This window comes from Chelonia mydas, chromosome 2 (assembly GCF_015237465.2).
Source record: "Chelonia mydas isolate rCheMyd1 chromosome 2, rCheMyd1.pri.v2, whole genome shotgun sequence".
Lineage (NCBI taxonomy): Eukaryota > Metazoa > Chordata > Testudines > Cheloniidae > Chelonia > Chelonia mydas.
In genome coordinates, this window is record NC_057850.1 from 81565929 (window position 1) to 81593282 (window position 27354).

General features: G+C 43.5%; 1 protein-coding gene across 5 annotated transcripts; it reads left to right on the top strand.

Moving 5' to 3' along the window:
* Window positions 1–12826: 12826 nt before the first annotated feature.
* ADCYAP1 (adenylate cyclase activating polypeptide 1) lies at window positions 12827–22092 on the top strand. Of its 5 annotated transcripts, none has more exons than XM_043538785.1 (6): window positions 12827–13335; window positions 14274–14381; window positions 16851–17033; window positions 17510–17605; window positions 18503–18637; window positions 20597–22092. In XM_043538785.1, exons 2-6 carry the CDS (start codon window positions 14281–14283, stop codon window positions 20649–20651), a joined length of 570 nt encoding a protein of 189 aa, XP_043394720.1. In that variant the 5' UTR covers window positions 12827–13335; window positions 14274–14280; the 3' UTR covers window positions 20652–22092. The 5 variants fall into 5 exon arrangements, with proteins under 5 accessions (XP_043394720.1, XP_043394719.1, XP_043394722.1 ...); XM_043538784.1 differs by lacking the exon at window positions 12827–13335 and adding an exon at window positions 13342–13928 and having other exon boundaries at window positions 20597–22091; XM_043538787.1 differs by lacking the exon at window positions 12827–13335 and adding an exon at window positions 13342–13928 and having other exon boundaries at window positions 16899–17033; window positions 20597–22083.
* Window positions 22093–27354: the final 5262 nt, after the last annotated feature.

The following is a 27354-nucleotide window of genomic DNA, read 5'->3' on the forward strand; positions in this document are numbered from 1 at the left end:
TGACAATTGTTCATCTAGCTGCTCATGTGTGTATGCAAATACATACAAATTAAGTGCACACACGCAGTTGTATGTGTGTAACAATCCCCTTTGAAAATCTGGCCCCGTCATGCTCAGATAGAATCTTGTTTTGTAAAGTCTCATCCAAAAAAATCCTTTGCATGGTAAACTTCTTGGAGGACAATTTATCAACACACAGGTGTCTGAACTGATCCTGCATGGCTTTGCACCAGTGTTTCAGACAAAGGGCTTAGACCACTTAGCATCCCTTCCCATGACAGAGGACATGCATATTAAGTGGCAAAACAGAACTGAAACACTCACAAGATGCAGTTGTGATTTTGTATTTCTTGGATTGTGCATGACCCATCTCAGTACATTTCATTACCCTTACTGGAAGTACTGAGTAGATTGGCTTTATGTCAGCCTGGGATTCTCCGAGGCTGGGAGTACCTTTTAAGCTCTGGCAGTGCAAGTCAGCCACATCAGAAGCCAGAAGGCCTTTAACATTATCCTTCTATGTGACCTCATAAGAAATAATTAATGTTTAGCAATAGGAAATAAGAATTTTTGGAACAAGAAAATATAGATGATTTCTATTTTTTTCTTCTGAAGAGATAAACGATATTCTGATTAATTTAGTAATTTGTTCCAACTATATCTGGTCATTCTAAACTATAAACAACTTTAGATATGTGCCATTAAGTCAAAAACTCAGACTGCAAAGGATTTTTTCCCAAAAGGACACAGAAGCTCCACGGTTAAAAGTGTGTCTGAAATTCTATTATAAACTGGGTGTAGAGACTGGCACTTAGATTACAACTTGGTATGCAACTTCTTAGAACACGAGCCCACTTTGGCAATGATTTTTGTGAAAGGAGGAGCCAACAAATAATGTGTCATTTACAGCTGGTGCAAATTGATGCTGCTCCATTGACTTTGGTGGCATTATGCTGATTACCACCAGCCAATTGTCTGGCCCAGTGTCTTTAGGCCTGATGCTAAGTGCTGAAGTCACTGCGAGTTGTACTATTGGCTTTAATGAAAACAGGATGAGGTTCTTTCTTGCTGCCAGGTACTTTTTCTGCTCTGCTGACTGAGAACAGGGTTAATGAGATTTCGTAGATTGCCACCTAATGTAAATGAGGCCATGGCAATATTAATCTAGAGAAAAGTGAATAGTTAAGGGCCAGTTCATGCCCCAAAGAGCCGTATAGAGAGGAGATCCTCTGTGTGTAGATGTCCCCATCTCACATGGAGGTCGGGCAGGGGTGGGCAAACTTTTTGGCCCGAGGGCCACATCGGGGTGCGAAACTGTATGGAGGGCCAGGTAGGAAAGGCTGTGCCTCTCCAAACAGCCTGGCCCCTGCCCCCTATCCACCCCCTCCCACTTCCTGCCCACTGACTGCCCCCCTCAGAACCTCCCACCCATCCAACCCCCCTGCTCCTTGTCCCCTGACCACCCCCTCCCAGGACCCCTGCCCCTAACCGCCCCCCTGGGACTCCACCCCCTATCTAACCCCCCACTCCCCATCCTCTGACCACCTCCCCCCAAGAATCTCCACCCCATCCAACTGCCCCCTGTCCCCTGACTGCCCCCCAGAACCCCCTGCCCCTTATCTAACCCCCCGGCCTTGGCCCCCTTACCATGCCACTCAGAGCAGCATGTCTGGGAGCCGTGCAGCCTGGCCAGAGCCAGACACACTGCCGCACTGCCCTGCATGATCACGCAACCCCGCCACCCAGAGCACTGCCCACACGGTGGCGTGGCTGCGGGGGTGGGGGAGCAGCAGGGGAGGGGCCAGGGGCTAGCCTCCTGGGCCAGGAGCTCATGGGCCGGGCAGGATGGTCTCGCGGGCTGTAGTTTGCCCACTTCTGAGGTGGGGACTCACGTGCCTCCAGAGAAGCATTCCCCCCTTTCAACCAGATCAGGGATCTATGCAGGTAGGTGAAAGACAGTGGATGGGCTTGGTGAGGAGAGGAAAGCTGGGAGGTGGCTGGGGAGGTAAGATTCATTGCTCCCTGTCATAAATATAAAGGGAAGGGTAAACACCTTTAAAATCCCTCCTGGCCAGAGGAAAAACCCTTTCACCTGTAAAGGGTTAAGAAGCTAGGATAACCTCACTGGCACCTGACCGCAATGACCAATGAGGAGACAAGATACTTTCAAAAGCTGGAGAGGAGGAGAAACAAAGACATTTCCAAACGGGCTCTTTCCCAATTATATACCTGTTAGACGTTTGGTGATGGCAGCGATAAAGTCCAAGGGCAAAAGGTAAAATAGTTTGTACCTTGGGGAAGTTTTAACCTAAGCTGGTAAAAGTAAGCTTAGGAGGTTTCATGCAGGTCCCCACATCTGTACCCTAGAGTTCAGGGCGGGGAAGGAACCTTGACACTCCCCCACCGTATGGTGGAAAAAGTACTATTTTCTCTGACAACCACCTCCTGTGGTGAGAATCCCCCTTTACATGGGATCCTGAAACAATTTTGGTGAGGGGAGTCTCTGGCCCTTTGGAAGAGCCACTGGGGAAATTCAATGACAGCTAAAGAAACTCAGTACTCTGTAGAGATGTTTAGTTACTCATGAAGTTGGGCTCCAAAGAGGGTCCATATAAGCAGAGTGACTCTTTAGTATGAGTAGAAATCGACCCTGTGCAGATAGTCATTACAAGAGTGATACATCACTGAAATCCCATATAAGTCTTATTTTTAGTGTTTGAATGGGACTTCATAAGTGCATAGGTTGTATACTGGCCCTCTGCACAGGACTGAATTTCACCCTGCAAGACAAATGGAAGTCCACTGAAAAGAAGTGACATGATTTAGTATTGCCAGACCTTATGTTATATTCTTACCGGATGTATGTTCTGAAGCTCTTGGAATGGAAATGCAGTTCAGTAAAAGCTTTTCTCTGCCCATCTTTTGTCTTTCAGTAGCCTTGCAGGTTATGGTTGATGACACTCAGCACCCCAAGGGAAGCGCTCAGCTCCCTATAGGATCAGGTCTTAGGTAACGGATCATTATTTAGGATCTATTTTAGGTCTGATTGCTGTTAGTGCACATTAAAGATAATTATTAAACTTCTCATTGCTCCACTCATCTGCAGGACCTCCATCAGTGTTGCCCTGGATGTCTTATGCTGCTGGAAATTTCAGTCTTTGGCCTTTTGTTTGTACAAAACCTATAGAAACCTCTTACAAATACACATAACAAATGCCATAGGCAACAGCTTCCCCTCTTTCTTGTGGGTGCTTGACTCCCCCTCTGCCCCCGGCCCTGCCTCCACCCACCCCTTCCATGAGGCCCCACCCCTGTCCCACCCCCATTCCCACCCCTTCCTCAAAGTTCCCACCCCAACTCCGCCCCCTCCCTGCCAATATTCCAACTCCTTCTCCAAATCCCCGCCCCGGCCCCACCTCTTCCCCACCTCCTCCCCTGAGTGTGCCACGTTCCCGCTCCTCCCCCCCATCCCAGAGCATGTGAATGCCTCCAAGCTGCTGTCTCCAAACAGCTGTTTGGCAGCAGCCAGGCGGGAAGTGCTGGGAGATAGGCGGAGGAGCGGGGACATGGCATGCTCAGGGGAGGAGAAGGTGGTGAGGCGGGGGGTGAGGGGAGCTTGGCTGCTGGTGGGTGTGGAGCCCCAGAGCGCTCACAGAGTCGGTGCCTATGACAAATACATATCGTTACACATTATGTACATGAATAGTAGGAAAAGAAAGAGAAAAATCATCAGGTACCCAGATGGCTGCATTGACATATAAGTCCCACAACGGAGAGTAATCTTTCTAAAGATACTTAGGATAAGATAGAGAAAAGGATTAACACAGGAGAAAGGCACTGCCACAACTAAGGATGCCTTATTAGACCTGTGCATAGATTCTTTGTATTCTCAGCTCCATAGGAAATGGATATGGGCACTAATGGATTGTTAGTGTTCTGCTGGGCAGCGTGTATCAAAGTTCATAATGTCCGATCTTATGGATGAAGAAATGAGTTGTAAGTCTTTATGCATGAAACACCTTTGGATTGGCCTGAGATACTGCTGAATGTGATTTTCCATATTTTATTTTCTCTCTGAGTCTATTCCCCTCCTTCCAAATGTAAAAAATCAGACAAAGTTCAATTGTCAGAAAAATGTCAAGAAAAAAACCAAACCCTTCACTTCTCTTTTAGAATCATAGAATATTAGGGTTGGAAGAGACCTCAGGAGGTCATCTAGTCTAATCCCCTGCTCAAAGCAGGACCAACACCAACTAAATCATCCCAGCCAGGGCTTTGTCAAACTGGGCCTTAAAAACCTCTAATGATGGAGATTCCACCACCTCCCTAGGAAACCCATTCCAGTGCTTCACCACCTTAATATCCTAATATCCAACCTAAACCTCCTCCACTGCAACTTGAGACCATTACTCCTTGTTTTGTCATCTGCCACCACTCACAACAGCCTAGCTCTATCCTCTTTGGAACCCCCTTTCAGGTAGTTGAAGGCTGCTATCAAATCCCCCCTCACTCTTCTCTTCTGCCGACTAAATAACCCCAGTTCCCTCAGCCTCTCCTTGTAAGTTATGTGCCCCAGCCCCCTAACCATTTTCGTTTCCCTCTGCTGGACTCTCTCCAATTTGTCCACATCCCTTCTGTAGTGGGGGACCAAAACTGGATGCAATACTCCAGGTGTGGCCCCATCAGTGCTGAATAGAGGGGAATAATCACTTCCCTTGATCTGCTGGCAGTGCTCCTACTAATACAGCCCAATATGCCGTTGGCCTTCTTGGCAACGAGGGCACACTGCTGACTCATATCCAGCTTCTTGTCCGCTGTAGTCCTTTTCTGCAGAACTGCTGCTTAGCTAGTCAGTCCCCAGCCTGTAGCAGTGCATGGGATTCTTCCTTCCTAAGTGCAGGACTCTGCACTTGTCCTTGTTGAATCTCATCAGATTTCTTTTGGCCCAATCTTCCAATTTGTCTAGGTCACTCTGGCCCCTGTCCCTACTCTCCAGAATATCTACCTCTTCCCCCAGCTTAGTGTCATCTGCAGACTTGCTGAGGGTGCAATTCATCCCATCATCCAGATTATTAATAAAGATATTGAACAAAACTGGCCCCAGGACCGACCCATGGGGCACTCCACTTGATAATGGTTGCCAACTAGACATCGAGCTGTTGATCACTACCTGTTTAGCCTGACAATCTAGCCAGCTTTCTATCCACCTTATAGTCCATTCATCCAATCCATACCTCTTTAACTTGCTGACAAGAATATTGTGGGAGACCGTATTAAAAGCTTTGCTAAAGTCAAGATATATCACATCCACTGCTTTCCCCATATCCACAGAGCCAGTTATCTCATCATAGAAGGCAATCAGGTTGGTCAGGCATGACTTGCCCATGGTGCATCCATGTTTACTGTTCCTGATCATCTTCCTCTCCTCCAAGTGCTTCAAAATGGATTCCTCGAGGACCTGCTCCATGATTTTGCCGGGGACTGAAGTGAGGCTGACCAGCCTGTAGTTTCCTGGGTTCTCTTTCTTCCCTTTTTAAAATATGGGCACTATATTTTCCTTTTTCCAATCATCTGGGACTTCCTTTGTGGAATGTGAACATACTTCTGGGCAGGAGGAGACTGAAGAGGAAAGAGAGACATAGAGTAGTTGTCTGAAGAAAAGATCTGTCCCATTGCCTTCAGTGCAATTACACCTATGTTTAAACCCGAATAACTAAGAGCAGCAGAAATGGGCCCACTGTACCAATGTTCCCTGTTATTTTTGATAGGCCGTGTGCACAAAAAATTTCTTCTGTGCAAATTTTTGAAACAGAGTTCAAATTTGTGTGCTATGAGGCAAATGCGCCCAAGCGAGTAAAATGCTTATACATTTAAAAATTTTTAATTTGCAATTTGTGTCAATTTATATGGGTTTTCAGATAGAGACATCATAAGTAAAAAAAGAAAAACAAGAGTTTGTGTTTTAAATTTAAAATTTTCCTAAAAAAATCAATAAATGATTATCAGCCAAGAAGAAGATATGTAATTACAAATGCATTTTAATTTCCTTATTGATCAAAATGTCAAAGACTGCTAAACTAACCTTACTGTTTTTCCCTGCTATCTTTTTCATTTGCCCATTCAATATAAACTCTGTCCAGATCTATCAGGCCTCCATCCAGCTGGTAACTCTTAATACACATCAGCATGTCCAAATGATCTACTTGTAAACGATTCCGTCGTTTGTTTTTTAGAGTGTTCATTAAGCTAAAGCCATGCTCACAGTCTGCACTTGATGCTAGGAATGTTCCTCCAATATCCATCAACTTTGCAAGATCCTGAAACTGTTCGTTCTGGTGAGCAAATGTCACCATATCCGGGAAACTTAAAACGAATTGGCTTTTGATTCCTTCGGCTACTGCAAACTTGAAGTCATTGTACTGACTGACTATAACAATCTCTTCAGCAAGAAAGTCTTTGTATTTTGAACATAGGGATTTGACCTGATGAATTCCAAAATTGAAATCACACTTAACTATTGCTGCACAATCAAAAGCAGACCACTCCTGGACTTCATTCTCTGGAAATCTGTCTGCAAAATGTGCACACAAGATGTTTATGAAAGTTATTATGGAACTAGTATCCATTTCATTATTTTCTTGAGAGCTCATATCTAAGAGAACCTTAACTTTGTCACTCCATAAGACTGAATCTCCAAGGTACTGTCTTCCGATCTTGTTCAGTTTACCTCAGGCCAGGTGAAATGCTTCAAGAGGTGTAAGGCCCCGTTTCTGGAGCAGCGTGGATAGTGAAACCAGCTCTGACAAAACATCTTTCAAAACTTCTAATGTTATTCGGTATTCCATGGTATTCAGCTTTTTGTGGCAGTATTTAGAAACTGGATCAGTATCTTTGTCTTGCTCAAAATATTCCAGAAAGGATTATAGTTGCGAATAATTGCTCGAAGTGCAAAGTGCCTAGATAACCAGCGCACTTCATTGACTGAAAGCCACTGACTCACATTCAGAAGCATCCACTATTTCCTGAAATTTGCATTTTCTCGTGGATGACTGACAGAACACCGTGTAGACAGTTCTTATTAAGGTTTCGATGTCTCTTATCAGCTTGACCTCTTTCCATGTATCGGAAATCCCCGAGTCTTCCCGGTGTGCAGCGCAATGTTGCTGGACTAAGTGTGGAATATCAAATTTCAGCTGAGCTGCCACACCGTTGAGTTTGCCCAACATCATGGAGACACCATCAGATGTGAACATCACCATTTTCATTTGATCAAGTTGGTGTTTTTTATAAAACTCTTTGATTGCAGACACTATTGAAACAGCATCACATTCTTGCAATTGTAATAGTCTACCAGACAAAGATTTATAGTCTGCAGAATTTATGGATCTATATTTAAAGTACAGTATCAAGTATCTGTTAATGGATATATCAGTGCTTTCATCAAAAGCTAAAGTATGAAACATTGCCGATGCTATTTCATGCGTGAGGTCATTTTGGACAATGTAGCTGATAATTTCAAGAAATTCAAAAGCATAATTTTTACATCTCCAGCTCCCTGGTATGCGCACATACTTTTCCATATGTCATTAATATCCTGAACAGAAAGCATTGAGCTGTTCATTTTAATAGCCAAAAACACACTGTCAATAAGTACCTTGATTTCTTCTGGGTTTGAGTGTTTGTGTTCAAGATTAATTTGCCTCCTCTGCTTTTCAGCTGGACTTTCAAGAATCATGCTAAGCAATCCGCTCCATAAGGAAAGGTTTTTGTTTCTAAGTCTTGTTACACCATCTATATGAGACTTACTTGACGGATGACGCTTTAAGAAATCCAACTTCCATACATCATTCCACATTCTTCCTGTTGAAAATTCTCCTGAAGCTCTGGCATCTCGGCAATATACACAAACCACTCCATTGTCCTCATCATATATGAATATTTCATGAAGTTTAATAAGCATTACGCTATGTGACTTCGGTGTAATCGTCTCTATAGTCTCATCCAGCCATCCAGATTTAAATGAAGACTTTGTTCTTTTATGCTTTAAACCTCTACACAGTGACATTTGGGGATTGATTTTTTACCAGATTGGTTTATTTAAAATTAATACTTTTATTATATGGCTACTATTTCAATGTGCTTAACAACGTGACTCAACAAAAGGGCAAACGGGAGATCATTCAGATCAGGATACTGGAAGTTTGTGCATAGCTCCGATCACGTCAATGCATCTGTGGCAAAAAAACACGGGAAAATGGTAAAACATCACGAGTAAATGAAGTCCAATGCCTTTGAAAGATTTCAATCATGAAAACAACACTTAACTTTGTTCATTTCTGGGAAATCTTTGCAGTTCCTTAGCAACTACGGCCAGGCATTTTGACTTATTCACATGTACTTGAGTTTGTACACAGCCAAATGAACAAACTACAAGGAGATGTGTGGGTCCCGACCGTCCCAACGTGATCAACGTTCCATGTTCAAAATGCTGGTGAGGAGGGGTACGATTCATTGCCCTCCTTTCCCTTTCCCCCACTTCCAGCTAATAGAATCTGGCTGTGTTGATAGATGGCGGGGGAACAATGTCAAAAGTCACCTGTAAATGGGGTGACCAGATCGCAAGAGGGAAATTTCAGGACACATTGGGCGAGTGGGGGGGGAGAGAAGAGAGCCACATAGCTCCCCTGCCTTGCACCCCCTGAACCCACTATGCCCAGAGCCTCCCCACAACCTCCCCACATTTCCACCAAAAATGCACAGTGCTGTGCACATCACTCCCCCGCCCAGCGCCCCCCCCACCCACAGCCTCACCCAGCACCCCACACAGAACCCCCCCACTTGCTAGTTTCCCAAAACACACAGATTTCTCCTCCCTCCCTCCCTTCCAGTGCCCTTCCCCACAGCCCCACCACCACAATTAAACAATGCCCCACACAGACCCCCACTGCCCAGTGACCTGACACACACAGATCTCCCCCACTGCTGAGCACCCCCCAACAGGCCCCCACTGCCTAGCACCCCAAGACACACAAACCTCTCCCACTGCCCAGCGCCCTCCACACCCTCACAGCCCAGCACCCCACCACAGACCTCCCAGACACTCACTGCATCACGCCCTGCCCCCTTCCCTGGCTGCACTCACCAGCCCTGCTGGGAGATCTCTGGCTCCTAGGGTCAGAGTGGCAAGGGCGGGGGGGTCTCCAGACTCTCCAGGTGCTGCGCCCGCCACAAGCGCAAGCTCCATGGCTCCCATTGGCTGGGAAAAGCTCCAATAGGAGCTGCCAGAGCTGCGGAGCGGGGCTTGCAGGCGCTGGCAGCGCACAGAGACCCTAAGAGCCAGCAGATCCCTCTGGCTCCTAGGGTCGGGTCAGGTCAGGGGGGAGGGGCGGAGAGCTGTCTGCCCGCTGCTGGCACCTGCAAGCCCCACCCCCGCAGCTCTGATTGGGCAGGAGGGAGCTGGTGCAACACACTGAGACCCCCTCTGCTTCTGTGCCTAGGGGCCGCCCGCACTACAGGCTCCTGCTGGCAGGCGGGAGATTCAAAACTGGAAGGAGGCGCTTTACTCAGAAAGTACAGAATGGCTTTAAGCTACTTGTTTTGACACTGATACAATAGTGTGTGATGCATTAGGTTTGATAAAAGACACGGTATTGGATCAACCTTCCTGGAGAATTTGTGCTTTTGTCACAGGTGATTTTTTTTGTGAGGAAAGAATTAATTCTTTTGTATTTTAAGCTTACTGGTGGTATTTTATGGAGAAACCATAGGCTCCTGCAACCAGAGGAAACTGCAGTCCAAGTTTCTGTGGAAAACATAGCAAAGGGTAGGCTTGCTGAGAAAGGCTGGGGCTGCATATATGCATATGATTTCTTCCTGGCTTGTAGATTGATAACAAGGCTTGCTTCTGATGTTGTCATAAAGTCCTGTGCCTTTAGATAAAAAAAAAAAGGGTTTGAAAAATTAATAGATTTACCCTTCAAGCATCAGCCAACATATGTAGACAAGTATGAAATATGGATGCTTGAATGAAAATCTCTGACACCACCACCACAACCTTAGAGCCATCCACCTCAGAGTGTTAGTACATTCATATTGTGTCAGGCTGGAGGATCTGTAACTTCACTAAAATATCTATGGAAATTTAAAAATATACTTTGTGAAATATTTTGAAAAAACAAAGGATGCATTCAGGTAAATTAAAATGACTAATTTCAGGTGATAGGAGGAAGGTGAAGAAAATTCTGCCACCAAAATCTTAGCTCACCTGTTTGTGTGCAGATGTTGCTTTATATGTAATACCTAAGATCAAGTATTGTGAATCTTAAACTCCTTTCAAATTACAGAGTTAGCTTGGAATTTACTTTCTTTAGCAGGCCAAAGTCAAACCTTTATTGTTTTTTCAACCTAGACTGCTAATGTAACGTGTGTACATTATGTGCATGCACATGCATGGAATGCATGGTGGAGCAGTGTGCTATACAGGTATTTATTGGCATGAATTTGGGATCATTGGATTTCTCAGGAATGGCAAAGACATTTGTGAGTTTTGCAGCTCGCCTTAAATGAGTGTCCATAAACCTTTTTACCACAGCATGCGAAGGTTTATTCTGGATACACTATATAGATTACAAGGGAAAAATAAAATGTTCAAAAGTTTAATTTTTTTCATTTGGACTATTTCTTGTATCCCTCTCTGGATAGGTAGATGCTTTAGTTACCCTGCTTACCACTGCAGAGTCAGAGGGAGGAAAAACAATTGCATACATATCAATAGAAAATCACCTAAAATATCTTTAAAGTCTAATATAGTGTATTCTTGTCACTTTGGAACAGGGGAAGTCTTCCTTTCCCAGCCCTATAGAGCTCGTTGTTCTCTCTCTCAAGGATGAAAGATACCAGGCTTAAAGCCATGACATTCCTGTGCTAGAAAAGCTGTTATTAGCCCAAGCCTGGATCTTGCCATCCTCGACTTGGGGCCTGGGTAATTTTGGAGAAAAATTCCACATTTGAGGTGGGAGGGGATAATGAGGAAACATTTCCCTGGCAGGTTGATTTAATAATATGACATCTGTTCCAAGCTGCTGAGGGATCTGGAGGGCAAGAATAAATTAAAGGGAGTTTATGCATAAATATATTCGCTGTAAATCAAACCTCGAAGCCCTCACTAGGCTTTTGTTCAGGCAAAACTCCTCTGGCCTCTGTGTTTTTTACCTGAATACGTACTGAGCAAGCCTGAACAAGAGCTTCAGGATTTGGCCCCAAATATTTTTTTTCTTTAATAGGTCATAAAGACAACTAAGTCCCCACAAGATGGCACCCTCTGCTTACACTGAGTATCCTTTACCAGAGAGTCTTAGACGTATTCCGGTATTTCTCTATATCCAAACACAGTTTGGAATTCATTGGAGAAGCAAGATTAGAAGTTTTAATAGGTTCACCCCAACATTATCAAGGCAACCCCTAATCATCAGAATAAGTAGCTATTCTTTCCCCTTAGGAAAAAACACCCACCCATTGACTCTTATAGTATTATTTGGTCATTTAAGTTTTAGATTTTTTAATTATTTGCCGAATGCCAAAGGACTATTTCAGTATTTAACAAAGTGTTTATAAAATAATTGTGTTTTCAAATGTTGTATTATATTTGAGCCTTTCCGTAATCGCACAGCTTATCATTTTTAAGGGAATACTTCATTCAAGTTATAGTTCCTGAACCTCCGGGGAAAAAAAAGAAATCTTTAATGATCATAATAGGATTGTAATTGTATGTTTTTGAGAAATCGATTTGAGCTCAAATAGCTCATTTAAACATGTTTCACCAAAACCATTGAAATAGGAAACAGGAGGACTAAATTATTGCTGCTTCCTGAATTCTCTGCTGATGAGCCAAATAATTAAAATGCACTGTAATGGCTCCTGCAGTCTGTATTTCTTTGGGTAATTCTCGGAAATGAATCTGAATTTCTACCGTAGAGGGGGAGCAAGAAGATCATCGAAATATCAAGAGGGTTGGAAGCCAGACGGTGGTCTTCCCACAGCGCTTCCATGCCTCCACGTCATTTTCAGCAAAATAATATCGGTGGATTGAGACCTCCCAACGGACGGATTCCCTTAAGAGTCCCTCAGCAAATGAACTTTTAATGGAAATCCTCTCTCTTTTCCAGTCTGCCTCTGCTGCCCTGCCAGGAGCTCAAATCGCAGACAAGAGACAGGAAGGAAAAGGGACAGACAGTGAAAATTAGACCTGCAAAGTAACATGTACTGCGCTCCGTTCTTGTCAGTGACAAGTGAATCAGGGCTTGCGAATTTTTAATCATTTCAGTCCTCTAATGGGGATGCTTGTGGCCGAAATTAATATGCGATATCATCAAACAAAGGACAGTCTCGGACCCTGTGGCGTGGTTTCGCAAATAGTAAGGGATGTTTTCCAATCCGCGTATAGAAAAATATAATGACACGCGTAGAAGGGGCTATAGCTTGCTGTAAATATTTTGTTGCTACAGTGATTGTGAGATATCATGACGGTACAGGCTGAATTATGGCATTGCTAATGTTCCTTTACCCATCTGGGAGCGCTGTATAAAAAAACAAATGGTGAAAATGTTATTCCAAGTCAGTCTTTTGGTTGCCACATTTCCCCAGTTCAGCACCGCAGAGTTTGGACAGCTCCACACTGGGAGCCTTCAGCTAATCAGTCCACCCACCAGCCAGCAACTGTCAATTACAAACTCTAATTAGAAAATTACTGAGAAGCCTCCAAGACTTCAAACAGCCTTTATAACAATAACAACAACAGTAACAACGCTAACGTATTTCTTTATTTAATTGCCCCGTTGAAGGGAACATATGCACCACATTAGAATCCTGGGCTTTGCCAAACGAATTTATATAGAAGTTATCACATCAGAGCTCATCCTTTCAAACAGATCTGCTCTGTGGTTCGGCTGCTGAGCCCACCCTTGAGGATGGGGTCTGTGAAAAGCCTAAAATTTCCTCAGCAGCCTCTTATCCCTCCCCACAACTTGAGTCAGAGAGAACTTGACAAGCATCAAATCTTCTAGACCTCTGTGTAAAAAAAAAAAAAAAAGAAAAAAAGAAAAGAAAGGAAAAGAAAAAAAAAGTGTGAGTTAAAGTGTTTATGAGAAGCTTATGACTCTCGATCAGATCATCCGCGAGGACGACACAGAATTGTTATGTTCCTTGAGGAATTGGGGTGATGACGTCTTTTCTGATACCCGATTATTACGTGACTGAAAAAAAAAAAACCTCATTTGATTCCTGAATAAAAATCCGAACGCCACAACAGTGCAACAAACAATACTGCCGCCCTCCAAGGTAACATGCAGACCGATGTTTACAAAGAGGGCTCTTGATAAAGCAGGGGGTTTGCAAAGATTGTGTTGCTAATTGCATTAAAAAATCGAGCTGCGGAAGGCTGGTCAACTTTGGAGGCACAGAGACAGAAGAAGGAGAAAGCTGCAGCCGAAGCGAGAAGCATCTCAGTGAAGGAAAAGATCTGGGGAAGAGAACATCTCACTGCCAGCCGCTCCAGAACAGCCTGCTTCTGCTTCCCGTCTTCTCTCTCCCTCCCTGGCTTTCTCTTCCCCGTTCTTGTGTTCCCTTCTCTCTTTCTCCCTTCTGTCTCCTTCCCTTCCTCCCTCTTTCTTGCTCTCCCTTCCCCGGCAGACTCCCCTCCAGATCCGTGCTGCCTGCTACCTACAAACTTTTTGGAGCGGATCCCCTTAAGCCAGCAGACAAGTGACTGCCGCTCTTCTGCCTTCGGCTGCTTTGCTCGTCAGAGAGGCGATACCACAAGAGGTTTAACTATTTCGGCTGAAACTTGGGAGACAGTTTTTTGTTTTTGTTTTAAATCTACCCTTTAATTGCGCAGCCAAACGCTCTTAGTGCCGGGTGTTAAGAGTTTGATGGTAAGGAAAATGTATCTCAGGCATCTCAGCAGCTTTAACTGGAGAGGTCGGGTTTCGTTAGCCCAGGCACTTGTGTGTGTGTGTGTGTGTGTGTATATGTGTGTGTGTGTGTGTGTGCGCGCGCGCACGCGCGCGCCTGTGTGCTGGGAAGTGGGGGTTGTGTCTGGTTGTAATTGAAGACACGGCTCCACACAAATCGCGCACACGTTTTGTTGTTGTTACATCGAGCACACTTAAGACTTGATTTCTAACTGGTTAGATTTTGCTCGTGGCAAAGCTAGAGGGAAAAGGGAGCGTGAGGGAAGCATTTTGACAGCTGCTGTTTCTTTCTTCCCTGATACACAGAGTGGCAATGTGTAGCAAAGCGATCCTAGCACTACTGGTCTATGGGATAATAATGCACTGCAGCGTCTACTGCTCACCTGCTGCTGGATTTCAATACCCTGCGCTAAGGTAGGTGCCTTCTTTATCCCTCCCTCTTCCCAGTCCCTGCAAGACTCGCATCCCTGGCTGTCCCCGTCAGTTATGTCCTTGCATCTTGGTAATAGAGAGCAGAGAGCACTGGCAGGTAGTTGTCTCCCAGACTCTGTGTGTGTCTGGTAGCTTTTACTCTCCCTCTCTTGCGAACGGAGTAAAGCTCTTCCGAGCAATGAAAAGCACCCAGAAAGAAAAACTAAAGAGCAAAACCCCGCCGCCTCCTATTTACCGACTTCATCTACCCTCTTGGGGAGCGGGGAAAAGAGACTGGGGACTGAGGCTGCTTGATTAAAAGTCCAATTTAGTTCCTGTGGCAGGGAAACTAGAATAGATTCTTATGTTCGCCAGGAGATGGAGGGTTTAATGGACTGGCCCCTTTCTTCCATCAGGGCTTCTTAGCCAGAAGGATCTTACGCTGTATTATTTCCTACACACGCGTGCCTTACTCTTATCCCCTTTTCTCCTAAATAATAGGGAATAGCTCTGACTTTGGTCTTGGTGAAACTATTCGATTTCTGTTAACTGGGGTCCTGAATGAAGCACAGTTCTCAGAAGCCAGAGTAAGCCTTATAGGAAAAAGCTGATTAGCCTTTTAGTGGATCCATTTTTCTGTATGAACTACAGTGCAATAACACATAATATATATATTTCCGGCCACCTCTGAGCCTAACTTGAGTGGCGATAACCTGCTAAAAAGGAGTTGACAGGTACTTCCAGAATAGACAGTACCTAGATGAAAGCATTTTGAAACATACAGTTAGAAAAATATTTTAATGACACATTTCCGGCAGAAGGGTTTACCAGGTATTAAGGAATATGTGTAGATATAGATAAAACTTAGTTTTACAACACATATAATACCCTCTATATTCTCTCTCTAATATAGATCTAGATATGTTCCAGAATTAAGTTCCTGTATCATAGCAGGGAAGAATCTGTCCCCAACCTGTGTTATTGGTTAAAGTACTTAAAGTATTATTTTCCAGCTCTTTTTTTAAAAGTTCGCTGGATGGGAGAGGGGGGCTACTGTAGTACTCAGGGCTGGGCAGAGTGTGATCCGGCTCACTCTTCCTGAGATCGGTTCAGGATTCCGTAAGACGCTCTCGCGCTCACTAGATTCGGAGCAGGATTGTTAAGACACCGGAGCAGAGCTGCCAGGATTTCAGAACTAGCGTCACCTATGGAGCCGAGTGTAGGGGCAGCCCCCAGTCCAAACCTATATATGAAAAGGACGACTTCCCAGGACTTTATAGCAGGGAGTGAAGCTTTACACAGCGGCAATCAATCAACTTCTGGCTCTAGCCTGCTGTAAATCTGGCTTCCCTTAACGAGCGGCGCTTCTTACAACAGAAGAGTGGGGGAGCTTTCCTATCCACCCATCTTAGCTCCCTCGGAAAATGATGCAGCTCTATTTATTCCGCCCATTAAGTCCCACAGGGGACACGCTCGTGGTTCAGCACTAATGTGCGTGCAACATCTGAACTGCGAAACTCACTCTGGAGCTCATGTGAACGGTCGGAGCTCGCCCTTGGGTGCGGGGCAGCACACGCTCCGGAATGGTCTTAAACGAAGCAAAGCGTTACTCGGGGCTTTGGGATTCAGGTCAGCCTCACCGCAGGGCCCCCGGATGCCAGAGCTGGGGGGAGCCGTCCCCGTATAAATGGCCAGTCCTTCCAGAGGGCGTTAGGTGGGGTGAGAGGGGCCATTGGTTTGAGTGGACCGGGCTCGGTTCATTCAAGCGCCTGAATTAGCAGGAGCGAAACACTTTACACGCATCTATTATTAATCTCCCTGCCAGAGCTCGGAGACAAAAATAGCTGCCTGAAACGCTCAGTGACCTACATCGTGCCGCAGAGAGAGAGGGGGGGAAACAAAACTCAAGCGATCTTCAAGGACAGAGACACCATTCAACGAAAAACACAAACAAACACAAGCCCCACCCCGATCCCACTTGGTGTCAGAAAGGAGGAGCAGTCATTTGCTAACGGCAGAGTTTCTGATCTCTCGGGGGGCCTGGAGGCGGGGTGGGGGGGGGGACTAGAGAAAGCTGGTGTCTTTCAATGGGAAGTGCTGTTCTTCTCTCGCTTAACTTATAGCCCCCCTCCCACGCGCCTGGGTATGTAGTTTGGAAAGCGATCAGGATTCGTGCTGGGAGAGGTGGGTAGTGATCAGCTGCTTACTTGGCAGCCCCTGGACTTGTTTCTGGTCCCAGCCTCGCAGCAGGTTGGTTTGCTTGTGTATTTCTCTCGCGCCTGGCCCTGTACTGATGCGGAGGCGGGGGAATGAAGTGAAGGGGCGGGGGGTAGAGGGGTAGGTGTAATCTTGTCAGTGGGCTCCTCTAGCAGGGCCTTCACTCCAGCCTCGGAAGTGCCCATGTTAAAACCCACTAGATCCCTGGCAGAGGAGTAGCCCTTAATAACATTGATCAAATACTCCTATGTGTAGGATTTCTCAGGAGGCGTCTGAATTCTTGCCCTTTGCTTTCCGGGCTAGGCTGGAAGATGAAGTTTATGACGAGGATGGAAACACGCTGCAGGATTTCGCCTTTGACAACGACCCCCTTGGCATAGCGAACCCTTCATCCATGATAGACGACATGTACACCCTGTACTACCCACCGGAAAAGAGGTGATTATGGGAGGCCCTTGGTGGGGCGCATGACTTGAGCTGGAGCAAAACGATCCTTGTCCGTCCCATTCAAAAGAGCCGCCACAGATCTCTCCCTCCGTGCCCTGGCGCCCGAATAAAGGCTCGAGCAGATTAAGAGCGTCCCCTACCGCCCAGCAGGCGGGGGAGGGGGAGGGAAGCAGCTGTCCGCCGAAGGGCTAGTGATGGCACTCCGTGAAACACACCAGACGCGCCAGGCGAGCGCCGCGCTCAGGAAATGAGCCGGGTGGCTGGGAGTGCCGGTGCTGGGAGGGCCCTGCTGTCCCTGGGGGTCCCCAGGCGGAGGCCGCCCTCTGCACTCAGGGTAAATATAAGCCACCAGCCAGCCAGGGGCTTCCTTCCGCCATCCCGCCTTGGAGTGAGGGGCTGCTGAGGTCCGGTCCCCAGGCTTGGACACTGATCTCTCTTTCTGTGTTTAATCTTTGTTTCCTACTTAGGCACGCCGATGGGATATTTAACAAAGCCTACAGGAGAGTTCTGGGTCAGCTATCCGCTAGGAAATACCTACATTCTTTGATGGCCAAACGGGTGGGGTAAGATTTTTATTCGTTGTTTATTTCACTTAAGACGAAACCATCTTTCTATTAAACCACGTGTAATGTACCACCGGTGTATATTTGTTACGCTCGCTGTGTGGTTGGTGTTTCGCGCACTAAGCAACACACCCATCTTGAAAATGTCAAAATCCACGAGGGTTTTTGCTCGATCTCATTCTCCGACTCCAAGTGAAAGGTGCAGTGAAAAACCCAGATGGCTAGTTGAGGATCAAAATCTGGTCATTGTAAAGAAAGTCCAGTAGCCCAATGATTCAGTAGCCCAGAGATTCAGGCGATAGCCGGTGGGAAGAATCGCAACAAGAGATCCGTCGTAAGTGGAGATCTGGGTAGTTTAAGAGAGCTCTCCATTGTAAAGAATAGAATTCACCACGCCACAGTGTAGCGGGGCTTAAACAAAACGCGTTTAAAGTCAGACATCCTGGCACGCGGCAAGCCCAGTGTAATGAAGATAATTTCGGCAGAAGGTAACATTTTAATAAAGCCCATGGGGAAATAGATTTCATTTTCACAATGAATAATTCATGGCATGAATATATTGTCTCCTGACTGTCGGCTTATATTATGATCAGATTTCAACCTCACCGCGTGTTTAGATAGATTCTTGTTTCGTTCTGCCTCTCTGATGTCTACATGTTGCTTTAGTTGCTTCATTCCCCCCCCCCCATCCCCCCGCCCGCCCCAAATCGAACAGCTTTGGAAAAATAAACAAAACAAATACAGCTTTCCCTAAGTGACAAATCATCATCAGAATCTGCAAAGGTTAAAGCAGCCCGGGGGCTACCAGAGCCAAAATGCAAAGCGGGGGAAGGCCTTCAAAGTGCAGGCAGGACAGGGGAGTGGCTCCAGATGTTGCAACTGTCCTTTGCTTTGCAGCGGTGCCAGCGGCCTGGAGGACGACTCGGAACCGCTCTCCAAACGGCACTCGGATGGCATCTTCACAGACAGCTACAGCCGCTACCGGAAACAAATGGCTGTCAAGAAATACTTGGCAGCGGTCCTGGGGAAAAGGTATAAACAAAGAGTTAAAAACAAAGGACGCCGAGTAGCGTATTTGTAGCGCTGAGTAACCCACCACTCCTGTGTATACAGAGCCCCCCCAAAAAGAAAAACAAAAGTCATTTCCAAAGTGACTGAACAATCACCGCTCCTGTGTTATCTAAACATGTATTTATGTATGAAGTAAAGCCATTAAATGAATATTTTGATAATAATATTGTTTTTCTTTTTGTATAAAAGCACTAGAGAAACGCACAGATCTACTTTGTGGACCAATCATTAAGTTATATATAATATATAAATATATATATATAAATACGGCTGATAGAGAACAATTCTTCATATAAAGCCTGCACAAGAACAAAAAAATCGCCTGAGCTGTTTATGTTTTTATATAAAATAAATAGAAAAAAAGACAATCATTGTTTGAATATTGCTCCTATTTTTGTAAGTGAAATTAAAAGGAGAGTATTTTTATCCACGATAGGGTCGAAGACATTAATAGTCACCATTTGCTACTGTACATAGACACTGATGCCCTGCTACAAGGGGGTTATGGTGATAATGATTTGGAAGAATTGCTGAAGCAGATTCTTCTCCCCAGGGAGTCTCAAGACAGGCTCCTTTACCACTAGCCTATTTTAAGGGGGCAGTGCCCCCCCCCCCCCCCCCGCGAAAGATTTCAATTTTTCTGCTTTCTTTGATTCCACTTTTATATGCATTTGTGTCTCTCAAACACTGAGCTTAGAAGATAATTCTCCTGTGGTGAAACAACAGCTCTATCAAAATTGTGCACCTCTGACAATTGGAGGGGAAAAATATTTAGCCCCATTCATGGTTCTTCTAACTGATTGGGCATAGCTACATTACAAAGCCAACCGGAAATTAGAGCTATTGGAAACCATTTGAAATTTCGATACTGGAAGCGATAGCTAGAGCACAGATCAGAGAGGAGGTGCCCCTAATGAATGCGTGGTTTTAGGCTGCCAGAGGGTCTGGGGAACATGAGACAATTCCACTTTAGATCCACTACCCAACTGACCGTGGGTAGCTCGGTATTGGAACTTGATGCAAAGTATAATGTGTTACTCTCCAGTGCTGTCCATGCCTCTCATCATGTGAAATGACCAGGATTCTCTCCTTTGAATTTTTCAAGCGGAGTTGCTCCTTTCCTTTGTTGTTTTCTTGTGGACCCTTCCTCCTCCCAACCTGTCTTGCACTATTTAAGCACGGTTACCCATCTGAGTCACTTCTTCTTCTTCTTTTCAATTTAAGGTTGTGAACGCCTCTCACTCTTTTGTTCTGTTTGATGCAAGCTCTTATTGTAAAAGTTTAGGAACCCCTGTTGTAGCTACCACTAAATAATTATGCACTACAACTAAAGTTTTGTTCTTGTTTATTGAGTTTGGAGGTAAAATGTATTTTTCTACATTATGGCTTATTGCTTAGTAAAATTTATTTCATAAAACAAACTTTTGTCATAATAGAATGTGTAGTGTTCACATGCGGGTGAGTTTCTAATAACCGATGAATCATTTCAACCTCAGCTTTATATGTACGGATTCATAGCTTACCTTCTGGGGGAAAGACAAACCAAACCAGCCCGAGGGAACTTTCCATTCCTTCTCCTTGAAAGGTGACTAAAGAGGACATGTACGTATGTTTCCTTTCAGATCCCTAAACATATTCTAGAGGAATCTTTTGAAGGCAAATAACCAGCCCTAAATTACTGTCTTCGGTTGCTTAAAAAGAAAAGCCACTTGTAAAATTTAAAAGACTTTTCATTTTCCTTTACCAGTCCGATCAGCGTAAAGTAATAAATCAAAGAAAACAGAATTGAGTTTGCAATCCCAGGCGGGATGACGAGTGCCAGCGGAGCTTATTGCAAACAGTGCTCGCACATAGGCATTCGATCTATGCCTGAGAAGTGTGTATGAAATCAATCTTACTTTAATTTTGCATTCTCCTCAGGCAATGTGACGCAGGATGCAGTTTGCAGCTTTTCGTGCCTTTCTTCGCCTTTTAAATCGCCACGAATTCACAGATGGCTATTTAGTGGCCCTACAATGCTGCAACACATCAGCTTGCATTTTAGTCTTAATTATTTGTTCTTGGATAATCGGCAGACGTTGCTGTATTTGTGTCAGCTGTGGTATAATGAAACAGGGCTCTATTGACGTTTTATTTATGAACTATCATTTCGAGTTCAGTGGCTAGTTGCAAGCATTATAAAGTGATCACATAGGTTATCCTCTGTATAATTTTTAGAAAAACCAACAGCCTTACTAAAACGGAGCAGATCTGAGATACAGTGATAATTTAGGTAGATGTTAGTCTTGCAGATCTTATTTTGTGTGCAACTGAATATAAAAATAACTTAAAGTATTATTACACACATGATATATATAACTAGGACTTTGATAACTGTTATATAAAGTGTGTAAAGTTTGTATTAATAAATTTTTGTAAACAATGCAACTTTGTCTAATGTTTGGGGGAGAAATCTAGCAGTTAACAGTGAAAGCTGTATTTCATTTAAAATCTATTTAATTAGTTTAAATTTAAAGCAATATTTTCTAACATTTTTTATGTCTGGAATATCTTTTTTTTTTTTTTTTTTTACTAAGCCTTCACATATTTTCATCAGATGTCCTCTAATCTTTTATTGATGGGTTACTTCTATATTCAAGTAGACTAAAAAGTAATTACTGAAGTAGAAAAATCAAGCTTCATGCGCACTAGATAAATAAGCTTGCCTAAAATTTACAGACAAAAACCAGCCAATGTCCTAGAATAGCCTTTCCCCCCCAAAGTATTTAACAATTCCTATACTTAGGAATTGCTTATACTTGCCAAACAGGAAAAGCTTAATGGAACTTTCACCTAAACTCCTCCAATGAACATTCTGGTACACAAAAATATACTTTGTAATATTACTTGTCTTGGGGGAGGGCAACACCCTTGTACTGGGTTTAAATTATATCAAGTGAAAACTTGGCTGTACTAAAATAGCTATACTGTAGCACATGAAGAGTTAATTAGGTTTCTTAAATAGAAATGTATCTGGTAGCTATATATAAAAAAAGGGTATTTGCAGGCTGGTTTGTCAATACAAAGTCCACTCAGAAAATTCTACAGGGAAATCTTCAGTTAAACGTTTCAAGAATACCTGGAAAATGCTGACATCACTTTGTGCATGCCTATGATCATTAATGCTATGGTAGCTCAGGGATCTATTGAGGTCCCTTCCAGTCCTACATTTCTATGACTCTATGACTGTACTTAAATATTTTGGGAAAGGCCCAGCAATTTAGTTTAAATTTTTTCTATCTGAGAACAAACAAATGTGCTGTTCAAACCTCAGAAGGGTCACTTAAATAAAAAGTTTAAGCCACAGGAATACATTACAAAGTCCCAGCAAAATTTTAAAATGAATCTCCAAGATTTTTCATTTTTTTAACCAAAAAGCCAGTGCCTATAAAAGATTTCTTAGATCCTCTGTGTCCAGTGTCAGTTTTACTCAGTTTACAGGTTAGTTCAGGCAACAACATGTCACTAATAAACAGGAAATACTGAGATAATGCAGACAAGATGGTAGTGTCAATATTTTAGCACGAGGAGTGGCTACAAGTATGATTTTTTTTCAGATCTCAGTCATAGGTCAGGGACAGAAATGCAAAGGAAAATGCAGTTTATGAAACTGGTTTCTCAAACTGATAGAGAAAGTGAATGAAACCACTGTTTCCCAAAGGAAGTCTCCACTGGGAAACAGTAATGAAGTTAAGATCTTTTAGGTATAATGGCTTGGAAGGTGAAATTTGGGAAATTAAAAACCATCATCTCACTCAACATGGCATCAACCCTAGTTTAAGATGTGAAGAAAGTGATGGATAGTCTTAAGTGATATGCATCCAAGGATGTCTGTCAAAACAAGGATTACTACATTAAGAAGCTCTACCCAATCGTTTAAACATAAATATTAAAAATACTCTTGTATAATATTACACAATACTTATGAATGATGGGCTTTGTGCAAATTCTTTGTATTGTAAAAGATCGTTAAACTTTAGACACTTTAAAAGATATAGACATGGAGAAAAAAAGCAGGAATAATAAGTAGGATATAGTTCTGGGACCCTGGATTGTAAAGATTAAAGTGCACTATTGACGTTCCGTGGCTTCCTCAAATTCCATTCAGCAGAGCGCTGAGTACACTGGAACAAAATCATCCCTACTATAACCCTATTACCTTCAGCAGAGTTACACTAGAGATGATTATGGCCCAGTATATTTCTCACCAGAAAACTTCTATGGAGATCTGGCATACAACACAAAGTTTCTGATTGCAAATAACACTGTAAATACCTGCAAAGCTTAGGAATTGAGTGCACCTGGAAGCACAGCTCAAACCGCCTAGTTGTTCCCCAGAGCTCAGACAACAGTATTATTTTAAATCAGCAGAACTCCTTCCTGACTTCGGAGAGCTATCAGATTAGGGCTTGCTTTTGAATGTGCTGAAATTTGTTTGGAAGCTGTTTCCATGTTTAGTCTTGAATATTCTCTAATGTTCAAGTTTACCTGTAGAATTTACACATTTTTGTCTAAGGTCCAGGAAGACTTTGAAATCTGCAGCAACTATTCTTTGATGGCTAGCAGGCAACTTCAGAACGAAATTTCAGGAGGTAAATATTTTAAGCTTCATCATGCAGTCTTCTTCAGGCAAAACTCCCAGCGAAAATCCCAAGTGGAAGTTTCATCTGAGCAAGAACTGCAGGGTCCCTCCCCAAAAGTTCAAATACACCTCAGTAATTATTTTCATGATTTTAAGGCCAGAAGGGACTATTGTCAATGAATGACAAAGGCCACAGACTTTCACCAACTGATTCCTGTATCAAGCCCTTAATTTCAGATTGAGCTACATCATGTCTTTTAGAAGGGTAGCCGGTTTTAATTTAAAGATTTTAAGTGATGGAGAATCTATTATATCTGTGGGTAAGTTGTTCCAACTGTTAAAAAATGGAGCCGTATTTCTAGTCTGAGTTTGTCTAGCATCAACTGCCAGGTATGGGATCTTGTTATGCTTTTGTCTGCTAGATTAAAGACCCTTTACAATCAGAAATCTTCATGTAGGTACTTGCAGATCACAATCAAATCACAGCTTAACTGCTGCTTTCTGATAAATAGATTGAGATTATTTAGCCTCTCACTGTAAGGCAGGCTGTCCAGACCTCAAATAATTCTTGTAGCTCTTTTCTGAACACTTGCAAACTTATCAACATCCTTTTCAAAGTGTGGACACCAGAACTGGACATACTATTCAGTAATGGTCACACTAATGCCATATACAAAGGCAGTACCCACCTACCTACTTGATAATCTCCTTCTTGTACATTCAAGTATCACATATGCTTTTTTTGGCCGGGTGTGAACACCATGCTGGGAGCTCATGTTCAATGGGTTATCGACCATGACATGTAAATCCTTTTGAGTCACTGCTTTCAAAAATACAGGGCCCACCCTCCTATCAGTAGACCTACATTCTCGGTTTCTAGGTGTATGTCCTGCATTTAGCTGTATTAAAGCCCATGTTGTCCATGCAATCCAGACTGCGCTATAGAATTGACTTGTCCAAGTCATTATTTACCGCTCCAATTTTTGTACCATCTACAAACGTTATTATTTAGCACCTGCTTCAATCATCCTTTCTCAGACCGATAGCTTCTTACTCTGTGAACAGTCCCACTGAAATCAATGGGAACAGTTGCTTATATGGTAGTAATCGGTGGGTCAGATTCCTCTCTGATATATCTCTACTGAAGTACACCAGGGATTGATTTGGCCCACTATACTTAAGAGTGTAACACTGAGCCCCTAGTGGGAATACTATGGCAGAGAGAAACAGGGGAGCAAGTGACACAGAAAATAAACTGACTTTCTTGGCATGTGCTTAAGTGTGGCCCACATCATCTTAATTTTACATGAGCAGTCCTCTTAGACTAAATTCAGCAAGGTACCACTCACACCGAAATAACATGTGAAGTCCGCTTGAATGGTGAATGCTTTTGCCAGGGTTGAGTTTGGCTTCTGGACATCAGTGGGACTATTTACATGTAGATGGCAAACAGCACATGGCCCTATACAGGCAACCCACTGAAATGCTAAGTCACAAAGGTTACAAAATCTTTGGCAACAATTAGTTTTGTTGAGAGGTTTGTCTGGACCTAAAAAACAGATTTCATTTTGAACAAACAAATTTAAGAACCATAAAGATGCCAAATGAAAAGTTGGATAGTAATGAAGACTGGTGTCCTGTGTTTGAGGTTTATATAAACATTATTGTTACCTACTATTGTGTACTGGTACCCTTTCGATAGACACGTAAGCATTATCTAAGATAGATATTTGTATCCATCTCTGTAACAGTATAATTTCTTTAAGTGAATCACAGACCTGGCTTGACTTCAGGTTATGAAACAAGTTACTTATTACGTCAGATAGCCCAATGCAATAGAACCTCATTCATTTCCATGTCACTAAGATGTACTCTCCATAATGTGGATACAAAAACAGCCTAAGTTTCTGCAACAATTTAATGGCAAAATGCTGTATTAAGATCTCATGCTATTAAGACTTTATTACGTCCATAAAATAAACCATGGAAGATTTCCTACTATTACATAGCTACACTACATAGGAAAGTGTCTATTCACCATGAATGCAGATCTCACAGCTGATATCTTCGAAATGGAAACATTAGCCAGGAAGAGAAGAGGGTCCTTTTGAGGGTGAAGATTCAGCACAAAGAGAGACGACTCCTCTCCTCCCCTTTTCCCACTGATACTATCAGACTATAGGTATCTGGGTCTTATCCTGACTCGCCTCCCCACTAGAGGCATCTGTGGGGAAAGATGGACCCAAGGTTTGCAAAGGGTCTTAAGGTGAAGGGAATTAATGAACATAAGTTCTCTACTTATCACTCCTGTCTGGGGCAGCTCTGAAGCTCCTGGTCCTTGACCATGGCCTGGGAACGTATTACTTCTACCTCATGTCCCAAGGATTGGTCAACATAATATGCTATCACTTTTTGTAGGGCTAGCATGCCCCTTCTGACTGCAAATTGGATTCAGGATTTTGCATGTGGAGAAGACAGATGGGGGAAATAGTTCTCCATGTTAAATGTACGTTTTCAAGACTTGACTAACAGATCTAACTATATTCAATGGTAAAAAGCTACATTAATGCAAAGTTATGGCTGGTTGTTGTTTGGTCTATGGTCCCCTCACAGAATGTTGAGTTGAGCAAAACTCAAACATATGAAAACCAGGATATGAACAATTAAGGATGCCCATGCAACCTTAACTCTCCCCTCTTTCAGCAATGCTCCAATACGCCCTGGTAACACGCATACCTTTACGCTGCCAACCCCACAGTTGCTGAAATGTACAAGCTCTTCACTGTCTTTTACAGCCTATTCATTCTCATCCACTAGATTGCATCTAACACTATTAAATGTGTGTGTGGGGGGGAGGTAGTTTCGCACGCCACCTTCTTCTTACCTTCTTCCAGAAATTCCTCACTATTCACATAGCACATACTCTCACACTGGCCCTTGGCACTATAAAATTTAGGAGGTTGCAAATTCTGGCATCCACTCATACACTTCGGCAGCTCCCCAGAAAGAATACCACACACATACAATGGAAGGACCAGTTCACAGCCTTTACAACTGCATTATACTTACAGGGTATCATCTCACTTTAAAATCCTCTCATACTCCAGCTCACTGCTGACTTTATCCTTTATAATAAAAGGCCTATGCCTTGCTATTGACATAGCCTACACAATTCTGCATAGAAAGGATGCATACTCATACTGCATGCTGAAGATACACATGCACATCATCTCTTTCCTCACAGATGTTAGGGTGTGAAACATAGATCTCCTCATCTCACAGTCACAGCTCTGTCACTCACGCCAAAGGAAACCCCCGATCTTGCAAATCCACCTCTACCAAGCAGAGCTAACTACTGCCTCCACCTGATACTGACCACACTCACTTTACCTGGAATGCATGCAGATAAATGCTTATGCTGCTCTCATATCCCAACTTGCTACTCCCCTATGCCCTGATAATTACACAGAGCACACAAGTCTGCATAGAAATGATGCATCCTGGATCCTGCAGCTCTTCCCTTTTCTCACACATGTTGGAGGGTGCAAAATAGCTCTGTCACACATCTCAAAGTAATCCCCACATGTCCTCATGTCACAAACACACCTTTACCAAGCAGGCCCAACTAGTGCCTCCACCATTTACTGTAGATACACCTAATACATTGACTTCACCTGGAGTGTATGCAAATATTTCCCATTGGCTATTGCCAGCTCCAGGGGGCCAGAAGGAAGGCGTTGTGGGCAATTTTTTTCCTTTTTGTCCTTTAATAGTGTTAGATGGAATCCTTTCGGTAAGAGTGAATGGATTGTAAACAGAGGTGAAGAGTTTGTATACTTCAGCAACTGTGGGGTTGGCAGAATAAAAAACTGCATGTTAATTGGGCATACTGGGACATTGTTGAAAAGAAGGCAGAGTTAAGGTTGCATGGGCAACCTTAACTGTGCATTTCCTGGTTTTCAGACCTTTGAATTTTGCTCAAATCATTGTTCTGTGAGGGGATGGCATATCACCAACCAACCTTAATTCTGCATTAATGGAGTTTTTTGCCATTGAA